This window comes from Pogona vitticeps, chromosome 6 (assembly GCF_051106095.1).
Source record: "Pogona vitticeps strain Pit_001003342236 chromosome 6, PviZW2.1, whole genome shotgun sequence".
Taxonomy (NCBI): domain Eukaryota; kingdom Metazoa; phylum Chordata; class Lepidosauria; order Squamata; family Agamidae; genus Pogona; species Pogona vitticeps.
This window is the reverse complement of record NC_135788.1, coordinates 57,650,325-57,676,911: the sequence shown is the minus strand read 5'-3', so window position 1 is coordinate 57,676,911 and position 26,587 is coordinate 57,650,325. Positions and strand designations below refer to the sequence as shown.

General features: G+C 42.6%; 2 protein-coding genes across 4 annotated transcripts in view; one reads left to right on the top strand and one right to left on the bottom strand.

Moving 5' to 3' along the window:
- Window positions 1–26,587, top strand: part of CNTNAP2 (contactin associated protein 2) — a 2,051,986-nt gene that overhangs the window by 1,399,190 nt on the left and 626,209 nt on the right. The gene's annotated exons all lie outside the window — the stretch shown is intronic.
- CFAP141 (cilia and flagella associated protein 141) overlaps window positions 1,023–26,587 on the bottom strand; it is a 79,477-nt gene continuing 53,912 nt past the window's right edge. The window contains exon 4 of the mRNA XM_078377435.1: window positions 1,023–3,920. Within this exon, the coding sequence (XP_078233561.1) occupies window positions 3,855–3,920 (66 nt within the window). The 3' untranslated portion in view covers window positions 1,023–3,854. The remainder of the gene's footprint in view (window positions 3,921–26,587) is intronic.

The following is a 26,587-nucleotide window of genomic DNA, read 5'->3' as shown; positions in this document are numbered from 1 at the left end:
TGCATCTTCTGCCAGAAGGCAACAGTTCAAATAAGTTATAAGCAGGGTGGGAACAGCCTCTGAGAATACTTAACTACTTCCTCAAGCAGTAGGTGCAAAGATGTTGTCCAAGTTTGGAAGCTGAAGTCCAATAATATTTTGAGCAATTTTAGTAATTCTCTGTAAAACTTTTTGTCCATTTCAGAGCAACTCCCATATCATGAGAGGATTCCATATGTTAGGACATGATAGTAGGACAGAAGTAAATGCTGAGATAGATTTATCTTCCTGAGCACTCTCAGGAAGTACAGCCTCTTCTGTGCCTTCTTCACCAACATACAGTGGGGTCTCGACTTACGAACGGTTCGACATACAAACGTTTTGACTTACGAACCGCTCTCATAGGAATATATGGACTCGACTTGCGAACTTAGATTCGAGTTACGAACTCTTTTCTTTCCTTTTTTAAAAAGCTAAGTCATCTTAGGTTAAAAGGAAAAAAGAAAAAATATCCCCCTCTAGTGGCAGAAGGCGGAATAGCAGCTTCCCATTAGTTTCTATGGACGAAAAGAGCAGATACGGATTAAATGGTTTTCAATGCATTCCTATGGGAAATGAAGATTCGACTTACGAACTTTTTGACCTGAGAACTGCCTTCCAATACGGATTAAGTTCGTAAGTCGAGACCCCACTGTATTAGCATTTGTACACCATGAGAGGTCCTCTGAAATATAGATACCCCAAAAATTAAAACTACTAACCCTCTCCACCTCTTCACCATTTATGTACAGTAGTAAATATACAACTCTCCTCCTCCTAAAGTCTATTATAAGTTCTTTAGTTCTTTTGGTGTTAAGTATAAGATTATTTTCTTTACACCATAGTGTCAGCCCTTGTCCTTTTTTATATTAGCAGACTCATTGTTCTTATTTATAATCCCCACCACTGTCATATCATCCACAAATTTAATAATTGTCTTGGTGTTATACAATGGGGTGCAGTCGCGTGTGTACAGGGAATAAAGAAAGGGGCTTAACATACAACCCTGGGGAGCTCCGGTATTTAGTATCAAGGTGAAGAATGATAATATCCCATCCTTACTGACTGTGACCTGTCTGTCAGAAAGTCCTTTACCCACAGACAGATCTTCTGATGTATTTCCAAATTAAAATTTTAATAAACAATCTACTAGATAAAATGATATTAAAAGCAGAAGTATAATCCATGAACATATGAAATTCATGAAACCATGGAACATCTTTACATATGTATCCTGTTTCTCCAAATGACTCAATACAGTGTGAATGCCAATGGACACAGCATTATCAGTTGATCTGTTGCTCCTGTATGCAAATTGACATGGATCCAAATTAGGTGGGAGGCTAGCCTTAATATAATTCAACACCAATCTCTCAAAACATTTCATAAAAACAGATGTTAAGGCTATTGGTCTGTAGTCATTTAGAAATACCGCTGCTGTCTGCTTAGGGACAGGTACTATGATGAATGTCTTCAGACTAGTAGGGACAGATCACTGCAACAAGGACAGATTGAAAATATCCATAAATACTCCAGCTAATTCTGTGGCACAGTCCTTAACAACTCATCCCATAATTCCATCTGGTCCAGCTGCTTTCCAGACATTGATATTCTGGAAAGCATATCTTGCATCAGAAGCCTGCAGTACAAATGGTTGTTCATCGATAGTAGATTCTGGTGGTGTGCCATTGATGGTAAAGTTGGAATAGTAGTTGTTCCTGTTTCCACCTCAAAATGACTGAAAAATTGAATAGGCAGTGTTTTGCTTCAGGCCCCTATCTAGTTTCTATCTCCCTTGCCAGTCCTGTTTCTATGGCAACCTGTTTGCTAGCTTCACCATTTTGTAGCTGACTACTTTCTGAAGAATCAAATTTTGAAATACAATAAACAGCTTTTCCTGAGTGATTGTTCTCTTTGCCATTTTTCTCTGGGCTGATGTGCCTATATTTTTTACAGAAAAAGTCATTTTACTTTCCCCCATTTATCTTTAGCCAGCTGTTTTTCTCTTGTACTTCCCTCATTATGCAGAGGTGATTTCTCTCTTGGTCCCACTTCCCCTCCTTCAGAGGTTTTCCTGGTCTTCTCTTCTGACCTATTTTTCCCAGTTTTCCTCTCATTGAACCTGGGAAGCCTAAATTCTCTCAGGGTCACTAGCCTGTCAGTCATTTCCATGACTTGAGTGACATTTTATCTTGTATATGCCATCTATATTCATAAAGAATTGCTCTATACAGTTGTTCCAGCCCTATTAAATTAATCAGGTCTTCCTTGGTTTCCATTTCTGAACCTTCTATCCAATTGTTTAATAAATAACCTACTCTACACCCAACTTGAGTATGTTTCTTCTGTTTTTTTCTGAATTTTTCTTAGCTCCCTTGTTTTAAAGAATTCATAATCCTGAGCTTCTTTTATTCTCATCTTCTCATAAATTTCTGCTAGTCCATCACTAATTTGTGATCTAAAGTATCCCATTCTGTCTCCATTCTTAATACAAAATTCAACATAAGTCCTCTCAAAGCTTGTGAGGAAATATTTAACATTATCTTGAGGAAATATTCAACAATATCTCTTTAAATCAATCTGAGGAGAATTATTTGTATTGTTCTTTGAAGACAGGGCTGCTATTTCCAATTCCTGCAACCTTATTTGAAATTCAATTTCTTTCTCCCTTAACCTCATCTTTTCATTTTCCCTTTCTTTTTCTTTTTCTCTCAATTTCTTTTTCTGATTATAGCTCTGTTAACCTTATTTCTTCCTCCTGTTCCAAATTCTTTTCAGATTTCCATGCTTCTAAATTCTGTGGGCTCTCACTAACCACAAAGCTTGTAGGTGTAATCCCATCCATTCTCTCAACATCAGTTTGGTCTACTTCCTGAATTTGGGGTTCCATTTCAGTCATTTTTGTCCTTTTGGGAGGCATGTGTTTGTATTTCCTTACTATTACCTTAAAACGTTTACCTCAGGAAATGCTAAACTGATCCTGACATCTGTTTCTGTGTCCAGGCTAAGGTTTCACAGTAGCTCCTTACCTTACCCATAATGTATTTTATTTTATGAAGCACAATAGTTACATGGCACAATTCTTAGTCATGCAGTTTCTTGTGTTTTAAAGAAGCAACTTTCTAACTATAACAAGTTCTTTCTTAACAATGTTACTACAACTACAATAGATAATTCCCTTTTGGAAACCCACACTACTTATCAGCCTGCATGAAAATCATGCAGATACATGAGGATCCATATGTTGGATTCATACTTTTGTACCACTGCATGCTCAGGGATCCACAATTTTTGTGTTGTAGTGTGTGGGCAGAGGTGGGGTCTATGATTGGAAAGCAGTTTGTGGGTGATCCTACATAAAAATATATGGATCCATGAAGATAGTGCATCAGATCTATGTTTTTGCACCACTCCAAATACATACCCCGACAGACTCATAATATCTGTGGTGTTATCTGTGGGAACAAATGAGACTGATGATTGTTCAGTGGTTTGGGGATGGTTCTGTATAAAAATCATGTTGATCCATGAAGATCCAAGATGTCAGATCCATGTTTTTACACCACTGCAAAGCAATGCCCTGGGGGACCCATGATTTCTGTGTTTTTGTGTGTGGACAGAGATGGAGCCTATAAGTGGACAGTGGTTTTAGATGATCGTGCAAAAAAAAATCATGGGAATCCATGAGGATCTATGCTAATTCTTTGCGATATCTGTGAATTACATTTAGGGTGATCTGCAAATATACAGAGCCTCATCAGAATGTTCCAGACCTTATGTAGAATGGAAGCAGACACACCCTCCCCTGTAAGTACCTTGGTGACAAAACTCTCACCTCAGTTTTGTTTAACTGCCACGTTGAGAACCTTGTCACTCCACATTCCAGCTTCCATGAGTTTTATCTGGAAAAAGCAAAGGGAAAGACTTTATTTCTTTTGTTGTTTGTAGGGTTTTCCTGCTATAGTCTCCTATGAACAGGGGGAGATCTCTCCCTTCTGGCCATGGCTTTTGGGCCTCAGCCTTCCCCCCATTCAACCCAACTAAGAACTTTCTGTGAAGAGTTACAGGTTTCAGTCTATGGCTTTCCAAGTGCTGTTTAAGCATGGTATCTCCTGCAAAAACAAAATTCTTCTATCAAACAGCCATGCTAAGTGCCATTTTTGCCTTGGTGAGGCCCACTAGACAGCATTGTGTGCTCATGGCAAAAATTTTAGAAGGGGAGTCTTGCATAGCTGGCTGTACAAGCTAAACCTTCATTTTTGGGAAGAATCTCTCCAGTGAGGGGCTCCTATGTCACAGCCTGTCTGTAAGACAGTTCGGCACACTATGGACAAAGCGGTATCGAAGTTGTCAAAACATTGCCCATCAGCTACCCCCTCCTGTACAGAGGATCCTCAGGCTCATCCCAGACTGACCCCAAACCCAAGTCCATCAGTGCCTGCCCAAAAACTGACCAAGCCCTTGACTTTGGCATTGGAAGCTCTGAGCCTGGGACATTAGGATCCAAAAAAGCATACATCGTCAGTCAACCAGTCACACTTTTATCCATTGAAGTAGTTGCAGGCGGCAAAGCCTAAACCCCACAAGTCAAGATTGGGTGCATCTAGGCATCATCCCCTGGCTCCAGAGGGGGTGGTATGCATCAAATCCAGGGACAAGGATGAGCCCTTGCTGTTTCTCCAACCAGCCCCTCATCCTTTTCAATTTTCTGGTTGCAATGACTGCATGGACAGATTGTTGAGTTCTTCACCTCGACACCCCTCTCAATCTCCTAGTGGAGTTTTGGAGGTGGGCTCTGGATATTCTGCAGCCGCTGGATGGATCAATGTCTCCATGCTCCATGCCGATACAGGCCTTCCACCTCGGCCCTCATCAGAGGCATGCCATCATCCAGTGGACCATAGTCCCTGCTTGATAACTTGCACAGGCCCTGACAGACCCTACGGCCAGCACTGTCAGGAGAAGGCTCACAACCTCAAGCATGGCTCCATCAGACCATCTGCCTGCTATTGTCAGGGGCCAATGTCTGCCTGTGCCCTGGCACCTACTGAACATGTTTCCCACAACAGAGAATGGTTGGCACAGAAACAAGGCCATCGCCACTCTGGCCTCTGTGTTGGAGGACAGCTACTGATCTTTGGTGCTGAAGAAGTTTTGAGGCCATTCCAGGGGACTGTTAGCATCAGACATCTTATTGGCACTGCTAGTGAATTATTTTCCACCACACACATCAGACATGGGTCGCTCTTTGCCCAGCTTGATTTACTTGGGGGATTTCACCCATCGAAACTGGAGGGCTGACTGGCATCAATATCTTGGAAGAGATCTCCTGTGCTCTGAAGCTGCTTGGTGCCAACACTTATGTAACACTTATTTATGTAAGCCGCCCTGAGTAGACCTTGTCTAGGGGGGGCGGGCTATAAGTCTAATAAAAGTAAAAGTAAAGTAAAAGTAACACTGTTATCAAACTTCAGTTGACACTGATTGGACTCAGCACCATCTGGCTGTCTCACCTCCTGCTGCCTCTGCACCAGAGGTGTTGCTGTTGCGACCCTTTCAATACCAACAACAGTACCTAGAGTCTGCCTATGATTCTGATGTTGACCACCAGTTGGTGACTTCCTTTCCCAGATCTGAGCTATTCGAACCATCCAGAGACATAAGAACATAAGAACATAAGAAGAGCCCTGCTGGATCAGGTCAAGATCCCATCTAATTCAGCTTCCTGTATCTCACAGTGGCCAAACCATTGGGAGCACACGAGACAACTAAATACCTTCTCCTGATACCCCTCCATCTGACATTTGGAGGTACCTTCCTTTTAAGGCTGAAGATTATATATCCCCATCATGGCTTGTAACTTTCAATGCACTTTTCCTCCAAGAATCTGTCCAATCCAATCTACGCCAGATGCCATCACCACATCCTGTGGCAAGGAGTTCTACAGACTAACAACACCATTGGTCTTTCACATTTTGCCTAAATCAGATCTGGTAGACCCAAACCCACCATCACTTGCAGAAGACTTCCACACCAGGTGGTGTTGTGCATGGTGAAATCTCTGAATCTAAATACCCACAGGCCTTCTACACAACTGGCAAATCACCTGTATGATGTGATTTCCCAAGCAACCACCATGCCTCTTCATATTTCTATGCCACCTTCTCTGCTAAGCATGATGAAGCACTCCTGGATGAAGTCAGCCTCCTCCCACATTATATCTCGGAGGGTTGGCAACCACTACCACATTCACAATCCCAATACAGTTTCCTTCAAAAGCAGCCAGCCCCTAATTCAATCTTTGTGGAGGCATCCCACTCTCATTCTAAACACTGGCAGAACCTGCTCCCACCCAATAGGGAGAGTCACTGTATTGGTGCCATGGACCACTGGCTGTACTCTTCTGCAGTCTTCACAATGAGAGTGGTGAATTATCAAGGGTAGTGGGTGCTATGTTTTTCCAGTAGCAATATATGGAAGTGATAGCTGGACCATAAAGAAGGGCAACTGCCAAAGAATTTATGCTTTTGAATTGTGGTGCTGGAGGAGACTCTTGAGAGTCCCCTGGACTGCAAGGAGAACAAACCTATCCATTCTGAAGGAAATCAACCCTGAGTGCTCACTGGAAGGACAGATCCTGAAGCTGAGGCTCCAGTACTTTGGCCATCTGATGAGAAGAGAAATCTCCCTGGAAAAGACCCTGATGTTGGAAAAGTGTGAGGAGAAGAGGAGAAGGGGATGACAGAGGATGAGATGATTGGACAGTGTCATCGAAATTACCAACATGAATTTGACCAAACTCCAGGAGGCAGTGAAAGACAGGAGGGCCTGGCGTGCTCTGGTCCATGGGGTCACGAAGAGTTGGACATGACTTAATGACTAAACAACAACAAAGTGGGTGCCTATCAGTGCTTTTTGTGGGAGAACATGTTCTCATTGTTGCAGAGGATAAAAAAAGTGCTAGCCCTTACATTTGAACAGGAAGGGTTCTCTCTAGCCATGTAGCAGATGCTTGAAGCACATAATTCAGTGGATACTGCAAATTCCATGGCTACAGCGGTGGCACTCCAGCTTTTTGGATGGTTCTGGACAGGAGGCCTCATAGAGAATGCTTGGGCCTGTACTGAAGACCTCCCCTCTGATGTGGAAGGACTGTTTAATGCAGACATGGACAACATTCTTGGGAATGTACAGAAAAAGCAAATAGCTGCAAGGCAGTGGGGAGTGTATCCCTCCCAGCAGTGATCACAGCATTAACAGTGACAGTGCCTTCTATCAAAGAATCACTCAGACAGAGGGAGGCAGCCAGCCATGACCTCTTATAAGCAGCAGCCTTTTCAGCGACTTCAAATGCCGATGTCTTCACATTCCCACTTTTCTCCCACCCACACCACCAGCCTATTCTTCATTCCCGCTTATCTGCATGGAACAGTATCACCATGGACATTTGAGTCCTTTCCATCATTGAACACAGGTATTGTAAAGAGTTCCACCATACTCCAGCATCTTACCACAGGATCAGAAGCCTCCTTGATGACCCTGAGGGAAGAAATTCACTCCTCACTTCTCAAAGATACCATCGAGTATGTCTCACCATACCAGGAAAAGTATGAGTTCTTCTCCCATTGCTTCATGATCGCCCCAAAAGATGGGGCCCATTCTGGACCTGAGGGATGTGATCCTGACTAAGCTGCACATGGTTACCTTAGAGTCCATTCTCCCCTTGCTACACAAGGGAGATTATTGTAGATCTGCAAGACACTTACTTCCACATATCCATCTGTCCCTTCCACAGACTGTAACTCTGCTTCAAGCTCAACAACCAGGCTTATCAGTTCAAGAGGCTGCCATTCAGCCTCTCTACAGATCCTTGATATCTGGAAGTTCAATCATGGCAACTGGACTTCTTTCTTATTAGGTTGAAACATTTCACTACTCATCTAAGTAGCTTCTTCAGTGAGAGGAGAGTTGGTAGGAAACCCCCGATATATCCTCCATGTTGTTTTCACTTCCCCCTGGTCTGAATAGGCTCATTAAATGGACAAAGGACTGGGAGTCAGTGAAAATCCCACTTCTGCAGTCCTTCTCCCCCATTGTCATAGGCCCTTAACAGTTGTTAACATTAGTATTTCTAGTGTGTGGTCCTGATCTTTCTGGGGATGGATGAAAGGGCAGCATGATAAATAAAAGATAGATTGTATCTAAGTCCTCCACCCCTGCTGAGTGAGGGATTTTCTGTATGCAAATGTATGGCCTCCCTGACTCCTCTCTGAAACACCTATCTTATCTGTCCAAAATGAGTACATCTTGGTCATCAAATAAGTGTCCTTTATCCGTCAAATGAAGGAACACTGCTGATTGTAGTCCTGAGCCATTCCCCTCCCATTCTGGGCCATTCTCCTGTTTAGTGGCTGTTTGGTTTCTCCAATATAGAGCTCTGAACACTCTTCTTTACATTGGACCGCCTATACTAGATTGCTCCTGTTGCGTCTTGCCATCCGGTCTTTTGGGTGGATGAGTCTTTTCTTTTGTGTGTTTGAAGTGCATGGATATATGGTGTCTACCAAAAATCCTTTTGAGCTTTTCAGACACACCCACCAGGTAAGGAATGACTAGGTTCCTCCATTGGCTTTGGGTCTCAGACTGTTCCATTGTCCTGCTGGGTCAGGACATTGCCTTGTTGAAGACTCATTTTGGATATCCACAGGCCTTAAGGGCTGTCTTCAGATGTCCATCTTCCTTCTTCTTGGCTTTTGTGGAGGTGGGGATGTTTCTTGCTCTGTGGTTTAACATCCTGATGACCCATAGTTTGTGATTCAGTGGGTGATGAGAGTCAAACTGCAGGTATTGATCAATGTGTGTAAGTTTTCTGTAGACTTCTATTCCTAAGCTGCCGTTGGATCCTATAATGACTAGACTGTCCAGGAAAGACAGCTGGTTGTCTTTGGTGTCTTCCCTGGTGAACTTGATATTTGGGTCCACTGTATTCATGTGGTCTGTGAAGGCCTGTACTTCCTGAATATTGATTTTCACCCAGGTGTCATCCGCATACCTGAACCAATGGGGTCTGAGTTCAGTTGCCATGATTCAACTTCCAGATAACCTCACCTGGATGACCAAGAATCTTCACAAATATATGGCTCCTTGAGTATTTACCAAATGCATGGCCCTGGTGAAGGCCTTCCAGGCTTCAAGGTGTTCAGACCTTCTCATATATCAACAACTGGCTCATTATTGCTCACTCTTGTTCCAAGGCTTGATGGGATATTGACATCACACTTCTGTGAGATCTCAGCCTCAGGATAAACCTAGAAAAATCCTCCCTCAACTCATTCAGTACTTCAGTGCCTCCCTGGACTTCAGGGTGGCCAGGGTGTTTCTGCTGGAAAGCAGGCACCTCAACTTGGTCTCCCTAATATTGTTTGCCGTTCATGCCAGGTCTCAGCCTGGGTGGCTTAACATACCCTGGGCATGATGGCATCAATGATTTCGTTGCACCTGTCCACGTGCCTGAAGATGCAATTTTTGCAAGCATGATAACCTCATAAGCATGATTTCTTGCCCTGATCAAACTGCTCTGCACCTCTCCATCTGTCCAGCTCACAGTCATTTCCGAGCTGGATGCCCAGCTCTTGTGGTGGACCCAGAAGCAAAATTTCTCCATCAGTAGTCCCTTCAGGCAACCATGCCTTCACCAGCAAATTAATACAGATACCAGCCTCATAGGCTGAAGGGCTGGCTCTGGGACCTTGCAGATCCATGTGGCATGGACCACCAGAGAATGACTCCACATCAATGAACTGGAGCTCCTGCCAGTGACCAAGGCGTGCAAGCCATTTAGGAACCAAATTCACGGCAAAGTAATACAGATTGCCACAGACAACATCATGGCAATGTTTTACATGAATATACAAGGGGGCACCCACTCCCCAAGCCTCCTTTATTTGGCAGTTGCTCTATGGGAATGTTGTCTAACCCACCATGTGTATCTCACAGCAGTGCATGTGGTAGGTCAAGACAATGATGTAGTGGACCTCCTCAGCTACAAGGATTCTGAGGCACACAAATGGGAACTAGAACCAGAAGTCTTTTGAACCATTTGTGCCCATTGGGGAACACCCAAAATTGATATGTTCACCTCTGAGGTGAACATTTCATGTGGAAGTCAGGAGATGGTCCAGGGGTGATACCTTCATCAGATGTTGGCCTCATACCCTCCTCTACATCTTCCCACCATTCCCTCTGCTACACAAGCTTGTTGTCAGGATTTGCCAGGACCAATGCCATCCTGGTGACCCCATAGTGGCTGTGCCAACCCTGATTCCTGGCGCTCTGATGAATAGCATCTGAAGTTTTCAATCTCCAGTACCTCCCCCACCTCCTCACTCAAAATAACTCTCAGATCCTCCATCCAGATCTCCTGATGCTCCATTTGGGGCGTGAAAGATTCAGCCTCTTGGATGGAAGTGGGGGAATCTCCCTAGCTTTACTCTGAGTATCCGTTGCAGCAATTGTGGCTCATCAGGAGCCTGTTTCTCCAGCTACACAACTATTTAAGCATCCAACCCTCAAGTGGTTCCTAAAAGGCCTACCACATGTATATCCTGAAGTCCAACCACCTCCACCTCAGTGGTCATTGGCACTTGTACTCTAGCAGCTCACATGAGCACCCTTTGAGCCTCTATCCTCAATAGTCTTGCACCTTCTGACACTCAAGGTGGTGTTCCTAGTTGCACTTACTTCAACCAGACACACCAAGGAGCTGTCAGCTCTTTGTATTGACTATCTCTATCTGCAGTTCCATCTAGACAAGGTCCAGCTATATGTGGACATCTCCCTCCTCCCAAAGGTGACCACTCTCAGTTCCACCTGTCTCAATCCATAGTCCTACCAGCCTCTCTCAGTCCCACCTATCTCAACCCATAGTCCTATCAGCCTTTCCCCCATCCCTAGCCATCCCACATAAACATCTTCCCCACACCCTAGACATGCAGTGACCTCTGGCTTTCTATGAGGATCACACATGACCCTTTCACCTATACCTGCAGCTCTTTATCAGTTACCAAGTTCTTTCTAAGGGATGCCAGGTTTCTCCCCAGTGCATTTCCAAAGGGGTGGCCTCTACTGTCAGACTCACTTACCAGATGGCCCACACTCCAGTGCCAGACCCTCTTCAAGCTTATTCCACCAGAGCAATGGTGGCCTCCACAATGTTTCTTCAGAGCATCCTCCTGACAGAGATCTGTGCAGCAGCCACCTTGTCTCAGCCTTCAACCTTTCTCACACACTATGTCATGTTCCCAGGGGTTACAACAGCAGAGTCCGATAAGCCAGTCCTATGTCAGAAATTCAGAGAATGCAGAGCTGATATCCAAATACCAAAGCCAACTCACACAACATAGTCCAGGGTCAGAGTCCAAAGCCAAAATGCACAACGTGGTCCAGGGTCAGAGTCCAAAGCCAAGGGTCCAGAGAACAAGGTTCAAGGTTGTCAGGAGTGTGGATGCAAGCTAGAGGTTTGACTTGTTGCTTCCACAGACTTTGAGTGGTCTGAGAGCTGTTTACATAGTAAAAACAGTCCTTGAACTGCTTGAAGCCTTTTCATCCTATCAGAACTCAGGGCTAGTTGATCAGATGTTTCTGCAGGCAGCCTTCAAGCGATCCTCTGACCTTTTTGTCATAAGTCTTCCCCGAAGCCTGGCCCTCAGCCTGTCTACTGGGGGAGGAGAATCTGGAGGCGATTCAGCTGTTTGTATTTCTAATCACTCAGCATTCTCCTCAGCTACAGTTAATGCTTCAGGTTCCAGATCTTTGGCTGCACTCATGACACACTATGACTTGGATGTTTGTCAGAAGACAGATGCTTCCTTTGGAAGAATAGTGCTTTCATCAGTGTGACACCAGCCAACTGGGTAAGTTAATTTGCTAGTCACCTTAAGTGTGATTCACAGAGGCCATGAAGGACAGGTTACCTATCTGTAAGTGTAGTTCTTCAAGTGGTCCTCTGTGAAGTCACACAACCCACCCTTCCTGCCCTTTCTGTCACACCCTCATCTGCAGCAGCAGTTGACTTGAACTGAGGGGAGAGTCTTGGCGCCAAGGTACCAATAGAGGGGAGTGTGGGGCTTATGCTAATGTGCCTGCTTCACTCTACAGAAGCTCTGGAACATTCCAAATATCACCTGGATGTTAGTCAGAAAGTGGATGCTTCTTTCTTCTTCACATCAGAAGGGTGATGCTTTCATCTGTCTTGGTGTTACATCCACCAACCAGGTGGCTGAGCTTGCTAGTCACTTTAAGTGTGATTCACAGAGGAACACTCTGAAGAACTACACTTACAGATAAGCAACTTGTCCATCATTTCCATGTTTTTGTGTCACTGCAAAAAATGCAGTACCCATTTCTGTGGTGTAATCTGTGGGTGCAAATGAGATCTTTGATATGACAGTGGTTTAGGGAGGATTACATCTAAAAATCATATGAAATCATGTGAATCCATAAACGTATGAGTAAACCAGGTAAAACTTGCTTTGAGATCATTCCTCAGCCACAAAGGGAAAAACTATTATTTCCCAGTATAAATGAGCTTTTTGTTGTTGTTTAGTCATTAAGTCATGTCTGACTGTTTGTGACCCCATGGACCAGAGCACACCAGGCCCTCCTGTCTTCCACTGCCTCCCAGAGTTGGGTCAAATTCATGTTGGTAGCTTCAGTGACACTGTCCAACCATCTCATCCTCTGTCGTCCCCTTCTCCTCTTGCCTTCACACTTCCCCAACATCAGGGAGTCTTCTCATCAGATGGCCAAGGTATTGGAGTCTCAGCTTCAGGATCTGTCCTTCCAGTGATCACTCAAAATGAGTGAGTTACTGATTATTATTATCAATTTTTAAAATATATCTTTTAAAATATTTTCACAGACAGGAACCAGAAACATGTGGCCAGGAAGGAGTTAAATGTTTTCTTTCACACTGAAGGCCATGGTAGGTTTAAAAGTGACTTCTGATACTTGTCATGTATTAGCTGTTGGGCTGTCTCCAGAAACATTCTGATTGATCAGAATGCTATGCCATGAAAATAGCTCAGTCATTTAGAATCTTCCCAAGTTATATATTTAAAAAGCAGCAAATTCAGAGGGTTTGGGGCTTCAAAAGGTCTAATTTAAAAGTTTAATTTAGAGCTATGAATGGCTCAGTCATTCTGAATGAAATAAAGTGGTTAAAATGGATGTGTTTTTTTCAGCTATGCAAATTTTTCTTATCAACATATTTCATTTTTTTAAATGGCTGTAGATATTTGGTCATTTCTGTCTGTATGGGCTAAAACAGTGCTACTTTTTTTTAAAAAAGCACAGCTCAAAAACCCTTTGCTCAAAAATCCCCAGATGTGGCACAGAGCAAGACATTTTGCTACTCTGTGTCAAATTTAGTGCTGATCTGAGGTCCACTTTCATAGTTATAATTTTTATTGGGGCATCCATATTTTTTATTTATCTTATGGAACACACTCTAATCCCAAGAACATAGTATATGACTGCACAAAATTTTTATTCTGATTTGTAATTTTTCCCTGAGATGGAGAATTCTGATAAACAAAATATATTTCTATATTATTATTGAAAATACACACACACTACAGAAGGGAATGAAAGAGGCTAAGAGCTTTTCTGTGTGATCCAGTTAGGACTTCCATGTTTCTTGCACATGATCTATTTTCCCATCACAGCTGTGCTTTAGCTGGAGAAGTGCACCACATCTGGGAACTAAAAAGTGTATATCTCAGAAACTTCACAGATAATATGAAATTCCACGGAGATACTGGAATTTTCCTGTTGAAGGTAGTTGCACAAACAATGCTGTCTCTTTTTCAATGGAAGCACGGCCAAACTATTTCAGGGCCAAAGTATATATGTTACAAACAAGCCTCCAAAAGAAGATGGAATTCCTTAGTGCTGACTGTGTATGAATTTAACAGTAGGAACTCTTATCATCCACCATAATTTTCAAATTAGCTTGCTTTGTTTTTGTTGGAGTATTGGTCTGAATGTTGGAGAATATTGTCTCTTTAAGAAAAGTTATGACACAATGGACATGTGCAGTGGAACTCTGCTGAGTCACTGTGTTAGCTCAAAAATGCAGAAGAACAGCAGGTTTAGCAGAGTATTGAAGAGTCCAGGTAGTCCAGAATAACTCTCACACACACCAGCAGCTTCTCCTTCCCCAACATGTATTTACAAGATATTTACAGCAGTTCAGTCTGGCAGCATAACAGGTAGCATTCATCACCAAGCAGGAAGATATATCAACTGTTCAGTTTCATACATATATACATATACAGATCTGCTTGTGTCCAATCACATTATGTGTTGCATCATGCATGAGTCAGCACTGCTGAGTCATCATGACTCAGTTTCTACACATCTGTTCATTATGGCTGCTCATTAATATACTTTATTCTGCTCAGGCCTGTAAATTTGTCTTGACACACTGTACATCTGATGCAATCCATGTAGCAAGATTGCATCAGCAAGATGGATATAAAAGTAACCAAGTTGGTACCATGCTTCTGTGGGCGGAGTTTGAAGTTCTGCTCATGATGCTGTCAGTTTGCTGTCTGGAATGCTGTATATATAAAACTGCTGTATTTTCCTGAAATTACAAGATAAAGCCTTCCCTGGAGAAAGACAACAGTTTGTCTGTGAGTCATATTGTTGAAATCTCTCAGGGCAAAAGTTCTGCTGTGTTTTATCTTTTACTGCTGTCCGGAGAAGACAACATGTAAATTTTCTTTCTGGGACTTTGCTAACTACTTAAAAGTGATCTATTTTCACACACATTCTGACAGGTTATGAGCCCAGATTGCTCTGTCAGAGACTGTGAAAGCAGGCATTTAAAAGTTTTTTCTTGGAAGGAGAAAACTGTCCTGATGATAAGGAAGCAGTTTGTTTATGTTGTTGCTGCTGAAACAGTTGTCTGAAGGCTTTTCAGGATGCAGCAACAAACTGAAGCTCCCACATTATCTCTAGAAAAATTAAATAACAAAAATTATTTATCCTGGAGCACATGTGTGGAATGATGGCTCATATCCCAGGATACTTGGGATATTGTTCACCAACCCCCAAACCTGCCATTGACAGATGGACAGAATAAACTAAATGCCAGAGCACACGCATTTATTTTGCTAAATGTTGAAAATGAGCAGCTGATGTATGTGAGATAGCTCACTTTGGCAGCTCAGATATGGCAAAAGTTCAGGACTCTGTATATTACTGCCACTGTTGGGTCAAAGATAATTCTGACAAGACAATTGTTCAACATGAAATTATTTGCTGGTGTATGTGTTGCCACCCATCTCTGAGGAATGCAGAGATTGTTTATGAAACTCAAGGAATGAGACATACAGTTTGCTGAAGCTATGGCAGTCTACATTTTGTTATCTTTCCTCGACCAGAGTTGGGAAGGGTTCATTCACAGCATGCAGGCTATAGATGAAACTGTGCTCACAGTGGATTTTGCTTCAGCCCAGCTTCTAGAGGAGGTGCCACAAAGGTGGATTTGGAGTCAGAATGGCCTTGATACTCCTAGCAGTGGAGTGAAGATGGAGAGACATGCTGACAAAAGCAAAGGGGAAGTTTTTCCAGAGAATCATGAAAAGGCTTTTGCAATAAGATGTTTTCACTGTGGTGCCACTGGCCATCTAAAAAGAAACTGCAAAGCTCAGATAAAGGAGGAACACGAGATAAGCAGCAGAGTGGCCGAGGCAGAAGAGTGATGACATCAGTCCAAATGGTTGCTACAACTGTGTCTGAAGAAGAACCCCCAGAGAAAGACTGTGTCTGGATTTTGGACTCTACCTGTAGCCAGACCATTGTCAATGACAAGTCACTGTTGAGGGACAGTTTTTTCCCCAAGGTAAAAATTGTGACTTTGGCAGATGGATCTCAGGTAGAGATAATGGCACAAGGAAATGTTTATGTGACAAGTTTGGGGACAATCATTCCTAATGCCTTATGTGTACCCAAAATAAATTATTGTCTTTTAAGTGTACCATGTTTTTTTTTTCCAAGATGGCCGCGCATTCAGGTGCTGCAGCTCAGTGCTCTTCGACTTGGCGTTCTTTATGGATGTTTTTGTGTGTATTATCTTGTGTTGCGAATACCTCCGGCGGAGTGAATATACTCTACAGCAATTGTGAACTTATGAGGATTGGACTGCAATGTAAACAAGAGATAACAGCTAAGTTTATTTGGAAACATGGCATACCATCAGAGATTGCAAGGTCTCCCGGCTCTCTGTGGACTGTAATTCCGGCAAGAATGAGAGTGAGAAGGAAAAGAAAATGAAAGGAGAGGAAGAAGAAAAGGGGCTGCAGGGCTGGTGTTTTGTATAGGCTGCAAAAACAAACGAAGTGGCTACCACTCCCAAGTCTCTTTCTGACTAATGCCAGATCAGTGGCAAACAAGATGGATGACTTAAGGTTACAGGTCTCCTCAAGTAAGTTTGTGAAAAACTGTTGCGTGTTGTTAATCACTGAAACCTGGCTGAACCCCACTATTCCAAATACTGTTATTGATATGGAAGGTTTTTTATTACATCGTTTGGACAGGGACAGGAATGTGGGGAAGTGCAGAGGAGGAGGATTGTGCGTGTTTGTTAGAGAGAGCTGGTGCACAAACTCAGAGATTATAACACGTCATTGCTCTTTGGAGCTGGAATATCTGTCTGTTAAATGCAGACCTTTCTATCTTCCACGGGAATTCAGCGTTGTTGTTATTATTGTTGTTTATATTCCGCCGGATGCAAATGCGGATTTGGCGCTGGGTCATCTGGGCGATGAAATTGGCAACTTGCAAAGTAAATTTCCGGATGCTGTATACATTATTGCAGGAGACTTCAATCATGTAGACCTACGTGCAGTCCTCCCTAAATTCCATCAACATGTAAAGTGTGCTACTAGGGGGTTGAACACCTTAGATAAGGTCTACACGAATATTGCAAATGGATACAGGATATTACAATTGCCACATTTGGGCCAGTCTGACCATATGTCCCTGTTTCTAGCTCCGGAGTATATTCCTCTGAGAAAACAGTCAGGGCCAGTAGTCAAGACAGTGAAAAGCTGGCCGGAGGGAGCAATGGAGCAGTTAAAGGACTGTTTTGAACAGACGAATTGGGAAGTTTTTGACCATCCTGATTTGGAAGAACATACAGCTGCAGTGTTAGGGTATATGGCACACTGTATTGATACTGTCACAGTGGATAAACGTATCCGCGTTTATCCCAATCAAAAACCTTGGATGACCGGGAAGGTTAGACGCCTGTTGTATGCCAGAAATAAGGCTTTTAAGTCTGGGGATGATCTAAACTACAGTGGAGCAAGAACGAACTTGAGGAGAGGCATTAAGCAAGCTAAGGCCGAATACAAGAGGAGAATTGAAGACTGCTTTCTCAGTAATAACATGAGGCAAGTTTGGCAGGGGGTTCAGCAACTAACAAACTACAAAGCAAAAAAGGTTTCCTCGGGCGGAGGCGTAGAGGTGGCTGAGGAGTTGAACAACTTTTTCGCTCGATTCGAGATCGATCAAACTGAAACTGTTCGTTTGCCATCATTTACTCAGCACATTCCCCCCTTCATTGTGAATGAGCAGGATGTGAGACAGACTATGAAGGTGGTTAACTCCAGAAAAGCAGCTGGACCCGACTTAATTCCTGGTCAGGTGGTTAAAGGCTGTGCTGATCAGCTAGCCGGGATATGGACTGTAATTTTTAATCGATCCCTGGCACTATGTGCAGTTCCTGTCTGTCTCAAGGCTTCCATCATCGTTCCACTGCCTAAAAAGTTGCCTACAAACAGTCTGAGTGACTATAGGCCGGTGGCACTAACTTCAATCTTAATGAAGTGCTTTGAGCAGTTAGTTCGGAAATATATTATCTCCTGCCTTCCTGATTCCTTTGATGGGCTTCAGTTTGCTTATAAAGAAAATAGATCAACTGTGCTTTATATGGCTTTATCCCACTTGGAAACACAAGGGAATTATGTAAGAATGCTGTTTGTGGACTTTAGCTCTGCTTTTAATACCATTATACCCCACAGATTAATAGTCAAACTGAAAGATCTAGATTTTCCAGATTCTATCTGTCTGTGGATTTTGGATTTTTTAACAAATCATCCACAAAGGGTTAAATTGAATGATTACATCTCTACTGACAAGATACTCAGCACTGGCACTCCACAAGGTTGTGTCCTTAGTCCACTACTGTTCTCCATTTATTCATCGGATTGCACCAATAACCATCCCAGTAATAGAATTATCAAATTTGCAGACGACACTACACTAGTAGGACTTATTTCTGGGGATGATGAGTCTGCGTATCGGGATGAGGTATTACAGCTATCCCGCTGGTGCAAAAAAAACAATCTTCTATTTAACATCCAAAAAACCAAGGAATTTATAGTGGACTATAGGAAAAAAAGAGCAGACATTCAGCCACTGTATATAGATGGAGTTTGTGTGGAACAGGTGGTTGAATGTAAGTTTCTTGGGACCATCATAACAAATTACCTGACTTGGAGTGCAAACACCGCTGCGTTAATCAGGAAGGCGCAACAACGGTTGTATTTCCTAAGGACTCTTAGAAAGCAGCAATTGACTGAGAGTTTGTTAACTTCCTTCTATCGGAGTTCGATTGAGAGCATATTATCCTACTGTCTCTGTGTATGGTTCACGAGCTGCACAGTGGCAGAGAAAAAGGCAATTCAAAGGGTGATTAAGACGGCCCAAAACATCATTGGCTGTTCACTCCCCTCTTTGGAAGAATTGTATAAGAACAGATGTAAGAGGAAGATATCTAACATACTGAAAGACTCCTCTCATCCGGGACATCAGCTCTTTAAATTATTACCATCGGGAAGGAGATTTAGGGTATTGAAAGCAAGGACAAGCAGATTCAAGAACAGCTTTTACCCAAGTGCAGTATTGAGTTTAAATGCGGGGTCATAAGTTTTTGGTGGAATTTTAATTGCTGGGAGAAATGGGGTATTTATATTTGTATGGTGAGTGTTGTGTATATTTTTAACTTTTTTTTTGTAGTGGTGTTGTCCAGTTTTACCTTGGGGAAGAGCACCTCATTTCGTTGCACCCACTTGTGAGTGCAATGACAAATAAATTTCTTATGTCTTATGTCTTATGTGGGTACAAGGTGATGTCTGAAAATGACACAACTTTGGTAAGCAAAGATAATATGCAGTGTGCCATAGGAAAGTTAAAAGGTGGTATAGTGTGGCGATCCCCTTTGAAGCCCCTATCCCCCCAGGTCTTTACAAGGTTCTGGCTCTTCTTCTTTCTTCGCTGCCACTAGGTATTACTATCTTAATACCACTTAATCATGGAGACGTGTGCTTTTAAAACTTAAGTCATTTATTAGATTAGGGAAGTTAATATATGATTAATATTCAAGAGAAAAATCACAGGCTGCTAATCACTTGTATTTGAATCAAATCGACTTTAATTTTAAAACTCTTTTAATTCTCTACTCCACTCATTGTTCTTACAGATCTCTAACTCACTCTTAGTTCACTTTTAAGTTTCACACAGTCTCTCTCTCCCAGAATTTCTCTCTGACTCCATACACCAGCCTTTATATCCCACTTCCTCCCCCCTTGGCTCTGCCTTCCGTCCACTCATTCACTCCTGCTTCACTGTTCTGCTGTGATGGACAGGTGAGGGCAGGGCTGTTCGCTACACACCTCCCCCTTTAAAAATTGTTTCCTGGGGTAAAACCTATAGTGGTTTACTCTCATGAACAACGAGGAGCTTTAAGGAAGTACACCAACAACTTTACAGTATTATAATCAAACCTTATCACCTTTGAACACATGTAATAATTAAACAACTCATAAGCTTGCTGTACATTAAACCTTATAATTCAGTTACTAGTTCAATTACCATGCTTTCCTTTTCAATCATATATACAGGTGTCTATTCAATAAAATTACTAAACATTTTAATACTTACATATATTTTTGAATACACAGCTTATAATATTTAACAAGGTGCAACTAAACATTTTATCACTTTTGCCACTTTACCAAAGTCCATTCCCTTCACCGTCAGTCTTCGGCATTCTGCTACCACATTTTGAGTCTCTTTTGTCCCAATTTTAATTTTTCTCAGTCCAAGTCTTATGACATATGAGTTCTCTCTCAACACCACATTCTCGTCCTCTTTGAAAGTCCAAAGCCGTAGTTATGGTGGAGTGGTAGTGCTCATAAAGGAAATGTCCTACCCTCTGGCGTGGCTTGAGATGCAGTGAAGTCCACTTCCTTCTGCACCTTCATGATACACATGACTTATTGACAGCTGGGGTCCCTCGCCAACCTGCAGCTTCCCTTGCCGGAACATCCTTGGATGAAGGATCTTGCTGTCATCCACCTGGCTCAGCACGACTCCTGTTTCAAATCCAGACCCTTCTGTGATGGTGACATCTTTCTGGCACTCGGGACCTCTCTGTACGTGGTCTGTCACTGGTGCAGTCTTCCATCTCTCTTTCCATGTTATTTTGGCTGCTCTACAGAGTTTCACCTCTCCCTTTGGAGCAGATATTGTGATGCTCTTGGTTAAACCCTTTACGTAGGTCCTAGCAATATCAAGCCTCTTTCAATCCTTTTGCATTTTGCACCCCTGGCAGGGTTAGGCTATGTTTCAAACTATTTAGCTTTTGATAGGTCACCCCTCTGCCTTCCCAATATGGCCATGCGTGTTTTCTCTTGGGCTTTCCCTTCTCTCATACAGTGGTGCCTCGCTTGATGAGGATAATCCCTTCCAGCAAAATCCCTGTAGAACGAAATTGTCGTCAAGCGAAAGTAAAAAAAAATTGAAATGCATTGAAAACCAGTTCAATGTGTTCCAATGGGCGAAATACCTCAGCGTCCAGTGAAGATCCTCCATAGGGTGGCCATTTTCCAGTGCCTGTAAAGAGAAAAAGCCTTCCTAAACACAGTGGGGAGCCATTTTTAAACAGCGGGTGGCCATTTTGAAACCCAACGATCAGCTGTTTTGATCATCGTAAAGCGAAAAATCGGTTCCCGAAGCAGGGAACCGATCATCATCAAGCAATTTTTCCTATTAAAACATTATTTTGCAATCGGGCACCGTTGTATTGACCAAACTTTGCATTTGGGTCCCACAGTTTGAATAGATTGGTTCGGACTGTATAAGGAGTAGCTGTTCGTGGGGGTGCATCTCTGGTATCAATCATGTGCACTACCCCTTTTGCTACTACTGGTTTGCCAAAGAAAACCTGCTTGCACTTCGCAAGCACAGCTCTAGCTTCTCTTTGCTGTTCTGGAGAAAGTGAGGGACTGATTCGGTCCTCCTCTGGGGTGTATTTGGGTTCGCCTCTCCCTTGCCCAGAAGGTAAATTGAGTCTTTCATTGTCTGCTCCTTTCAATGCTAGCAAGACAACGTCTTCCTTTCCACAGAAGGGCTTGATCATTTTCCTCTGATCCACCATCCTGCTTGTCTTTATCAGTTTAATGTAATCTCCCTCTTTCACTTGGGAGGTTACTTACATCATCTTAGAAGGGAAATAGGATCCTAAAAACTTGACAAGCTCAGAAGCAAACCTGCTGCTACCCATTTGCCTCAGCAGAACATCTACAATGTTCTGAGTCTCAATATTTCTCAGGGGAACTGCTTCAGGATATCATGTTGCACAGTCAGTGATATTCAGAATGATTCTGTTTCCCCTCAGGGTAACTCTGGGCAACGGCCCAACTATGTCTAACCCCTTGTGTTGGATTGGGTTTGAAATGACAGGTAAAGGACACAGCTTGGCGTCAGTTTTGTCACTGCAATCCCCTTGCCTCTGACCTCCTTCACACCTCTGGCCAAATTCTTTTATCTGCCCCTCCATTTTAAGCTAGTAATCGTCTTGGGCTAATATTTGGTCAGTATTTATGATACCTAAAATAACTGCAAACGTACCAGTGTGCCCCTGCTCCTCTATCCCCATAGGATCTTGGAACAATCAGTTGCTTGAGGTGAGTCTCCCCTCCCCCTCTGTGGTTCACAAAGGTGTCTCTGTACAAAAGGCCTTTTTCTAGGAAGAACCGTTCTGGACTCTCAGGGGTTAACTGACCTTCGCCAAGTTTCTTAAAACATGGATCCAATGTGGGATCTGCTTTCTGTTCCATTTTAAATGTACTTTCTAGGGGAATCTTAATCGATATTAATTCAGCTGTAAGATCCACTCCTCCCACCAGCTCTGTATGAATTTAGCCCTTATCCTCTGCTTTGCTTTCTTTTTTCTATTGGGAGCGAGATTGATTCCAATCAAACAAGGCACAGGCACTTGATCTGCTATGCCTGCCCTCCATAATCCTTCCCACCCATGATATCTTACAGGTACCTCAGTCACTGGCATGATAATTATTTCTGCACCTATCCCCTTAAGTGCCAGGCTTTCACCTTTCAGTATCTACTCTGGAGGGATTATGTCTGGATGGCACAAGGTAACTTGAGAGCAAGAGTCTCTCAGAGCCATACATTTTCTCTCATTTATGTAAATGCTGTCTCCAGAACTTTAAAAAGTTCCTGGTTGGTTTCTATAAGATAGCAATGGACGATCTCAGCTACAGGCAGCTGTCCTGCTTGTTGTTCATGGCTCTCTTCCCTAGCTGTACTTGTATTATGAGTTACTGTTTCACCATTGTCTGAGGTAACTTTGTTTTGCTGCACGCAATACATTGACTTAGGCTTGAGTAAACTGGCCTTTTGACTCACTTCTTTAGCTTTAGCACATTGTGAAATGAAATAGCCTTTCTCTCAGCAACCAAAGCAAGATCTAAAGTTTCTCTGTTCTGGGCTAAGGGTCTTATCACCCTTCCCTTCCCAGTTCTTGTTCTGTAGGCTTGCCTACAAAATGGCTGCCACTTGCCTGCTGGTTCTTGAAGTGACACTTGGGCTCCTTTTTACTGCCCTCCCAGGTTTTTCTTCCCATTTTTACCTCAGAAAAATTTGGGTTTCGAATGTGTGAAATAAAATCTATGACCCCTCCCGCTTCCTGAAAGTCTTCAGTCTTTTTTTCTCTCATTAGGTACCCCAGGTCTCCCAGTAGAAGTGAATAGAACTGCTCTAGCCCCATGATGTTCTTAATATTTTGTGCCGTATCAACTCCTTCCTGCTGAAGCTATTTGTCAAGATATTTGATCAAGTTTGCCCCCAACTGAGAGCAGGATTCTTCAGGGGATTTTTTGTCAGTGCCCTCAACTTTCGTCTCAAATGCTCAGCATTGATGCCATACTGTGAGAATACCAACTTTTTAAATTCTTCAAAATCTCTCACCAAATCCAATGACATCTCGGCATATATATCTGCTTACTCGCCACTAATCTGAGACCTCACAACAATCATACGTTCTGATCCCCTCACTTCAAAATCTTCACACAGACGCTCAAGCAGAATCATAAAAGATTCAGGATCATCACCATTTCTAAATACAGGGAATCTTTTATGGTCTGCCTTTGATAAATGTCTTTCTTCAGAATTAGACCGTTTAGTATTGTTATTATTACTCTGGGCCGTCAGCTCCAACCTCCTCAGTTCAAAAGATATCCTTTCCTTTTCCACAGCAATCTTTTCCTTTTTCTTCTCTAAGGCCATCTTCTCCTTTTCTATTTCTAAATCTTTCTGTCTTTCCTCAGATCTAGCCTGAAATTCTAGTTGTTTTAGCTTGTATTCCTGTTCCTGCTCTAATTTTCATTTTTGGAATTCTATAGAGGCTTCCCCCCTTGAAGTCTCCTTTTGTCTCTCTGAGGTGATTTCTTCCTGTGTTTCTTCCCCCTCCTGCTCTGAGTCATCTGCACCCTCAGGAGGCAACTCTGCCACCTTTTCCCCCCACGTGGAAGGCATGTTTTTTTATTTAGGCTTCTGCTTCAATTTACAAGCCTCAAATTTAAAAGGTACACTTCTCTCTCTTTTTTTCTTTTTCTTAGAGTCTGTGCAATAAAGTTGCTTCCACAGCTATGCTTTCAGTATTAAGATACTGTGTTTAGACCTCTGGCTCCCAGCCAGGCCTTTTTTGCCTGAGACAAAGTGTCTCCCCACCTCTAGGCACCAAATAAACAGAAATATCAGCTTTAACTCTTTCCAGTTTTTGCTGATTTGAATCACCTCAGCTTCTTTGATCTTGGCCTCTGCTTTGTCCCCTCAGAACTCTGTCCTTTGAGCTCAGGACAAGTTAACCAACTGGTCCCAGTTTATGCTTGAGGTAAACTTATACCAGAAATGGTTTCCTCTGAGCCTATCCCTATCTTAGCCCCCCAATCTGAGCTTAGGAGCCTCCCCACTAAGCTTTTTCCCCTGAAAAGCTCTAGGAAGTTACCCACTCCATTTGCTTCAGATCCCCTGACTAATATATATTTTTCTGCTCTGGGAACCTTTCTCTTCTTAGGCGTTACTGGATTAAATTGGATCCCGCCACTGATCACCAATTTGTGGTGATCCCCTCTGAAGCCCCTATCCCCCCAGGTCTTCACAAGGTTCTCGCTCTTCTTTCTTCACTGCCACCAGGTATTACTGCCTTAATACCATTTAATCATGGAGACGTGTGCTTTTAAAACTTAAGTCATTTATTAGATTAGGGAAGTTAATATATGATTAATATTCAAGAGAAAAATCACAGGCTGCTAATCACTTGTATTTGAATCAAATCAACTTTAACTTTAAAACTCTTTTAACTATCTATTCCATTCATCGTTCTTGCAGACCTCTAACTCGCTCTTTGTTCACTTTTAAGTTTCACACAGTCTCTCTTTCCCAGAATTTCTCTCTGACTCCATACACCAGACTTTATATCCCACTCCCTCCCCCCTTGGCTCCGCCTTCCGTCCACTCATTCGCTCCTGCTTCTCTGTTCTTCTGTGACGGACAGGTGAGGGCAAGGCTGTTTGCTACATATATATTATGCAGGGATGCCTTCTGAAATGTTGACAGAGGTAATTGTCACAGCTGCTTACATAAGCAACAGGTTGTGATCAACAGCCATAAATCAAACCCCATATGCTGTCGGCTTGCTGTCTGGAATGCTGCATATATATCTGCTGTAAATATTTTCCTGAAACTACAAGGTAAAAGCCTTTGCTGGAGAAAGATAATGGTTGGTCTGTTTAAATCTCTCAGAGCAAAAGTTCTGCTGTATCTTTTACTGATGTCCTGAGAAGAGAAAGCATAAATTTTCTTTGTGGGATTCTGCTGACTACTTAAAAGTGATTTATTTTCACAAATATTTTGACAGTTTTGTGATTGGTCTTCAGGTCATAAGCATGTTCTTCATTGGTAATTCTGATTTTTGAGACACAAAGACCACCTTTCCCCCATTTCTTGGTAGGAAATGTGACTGCAGATTGTATGATGCACCTTTGGTAGAGGTGTCAGCTTGTCATCAGAACAGAGTTTTCCATGAGCTGCTCATTGACTGAAGAATTCCTCATTCCACATGAGCAGTGATGGGATTACCGAAACAAGTATTATAGTAAGTCAGAACTATATTCATTCAAAGGGGACTGGGCCATGTCCTGCAAATTTTGCATAGCACTCCTTCACCCATTTCCTAAGAGCCCTTTGCAAATCCTGGTTCTCCACAGAAATTGAATTAAATGAATCTGCATCAAAAAACCTACATCTGAAATAGAAATAGCCTTGATTCACATTTCTGGAGTAGCTCTAAGTTGAAAATATATTAGAGTTTTGCAACCAGACTTCATAAAGAACAACACAAAACATACCATGTTGTACCTAACAGTTCTCTACACCATTTTACAGAGGATGAAAGAACAGGCTCCCTGTGGACCATTAATTCTGACTTATTGACAGCATAATAGTAGCAGTGACTCTAAGATTTAGCATTGTTATCTTTTGGGTGATTTAAAACCATTCAACAGTTCCCATTACTAATACTTAGTGTTTGCTTTTTCATAAGGTAAAGGTAAAGATTCCCCTTGACATTTAGTCCAGTCATGTCCAACTCTAACATTTGTTTGTAGACAGTTTCCGTGGTCACATGGCCAACATGACTAGACATGGAATGCCATTACCTTCCCACTGAGGTGGTACCTATTTATCTACTCACATTTACATGCTTTCGAACTGCTAGGTTTGCAGGAGCTGGGACAGGAGCTCACTCTGTTGCGTGGATTCGATCTTACAACTGCTGGTCTTCTGACCTTGCAGCACAGAGGCTTCTGCAGTTCAACCCACAGCGCCACCACGTCCCCTTTTGTTTTTTCATACATTTGCAGTAATTGCTTTTTCATATATTACTGCAAATTCAAAAGGTATTTAGCATGTTGTCTTATCCTATTTTTGTATGGAACAGAGAGTTAAGGTGGGAAAAGAAGGCTGTAACGTAGAATCTGTTCCTTATTGTTTGTCTTATCCCAGAAAAGCAAGAGACTGTGGGAAATTTACATTCTTCAATGTATTGGAAAATGTTCAAGATGACTGGAAATAACATTGGACTTGATAATGCACATTTGCCCTACAAAGCAGCTGTTTTTGCACTCTGTATTCC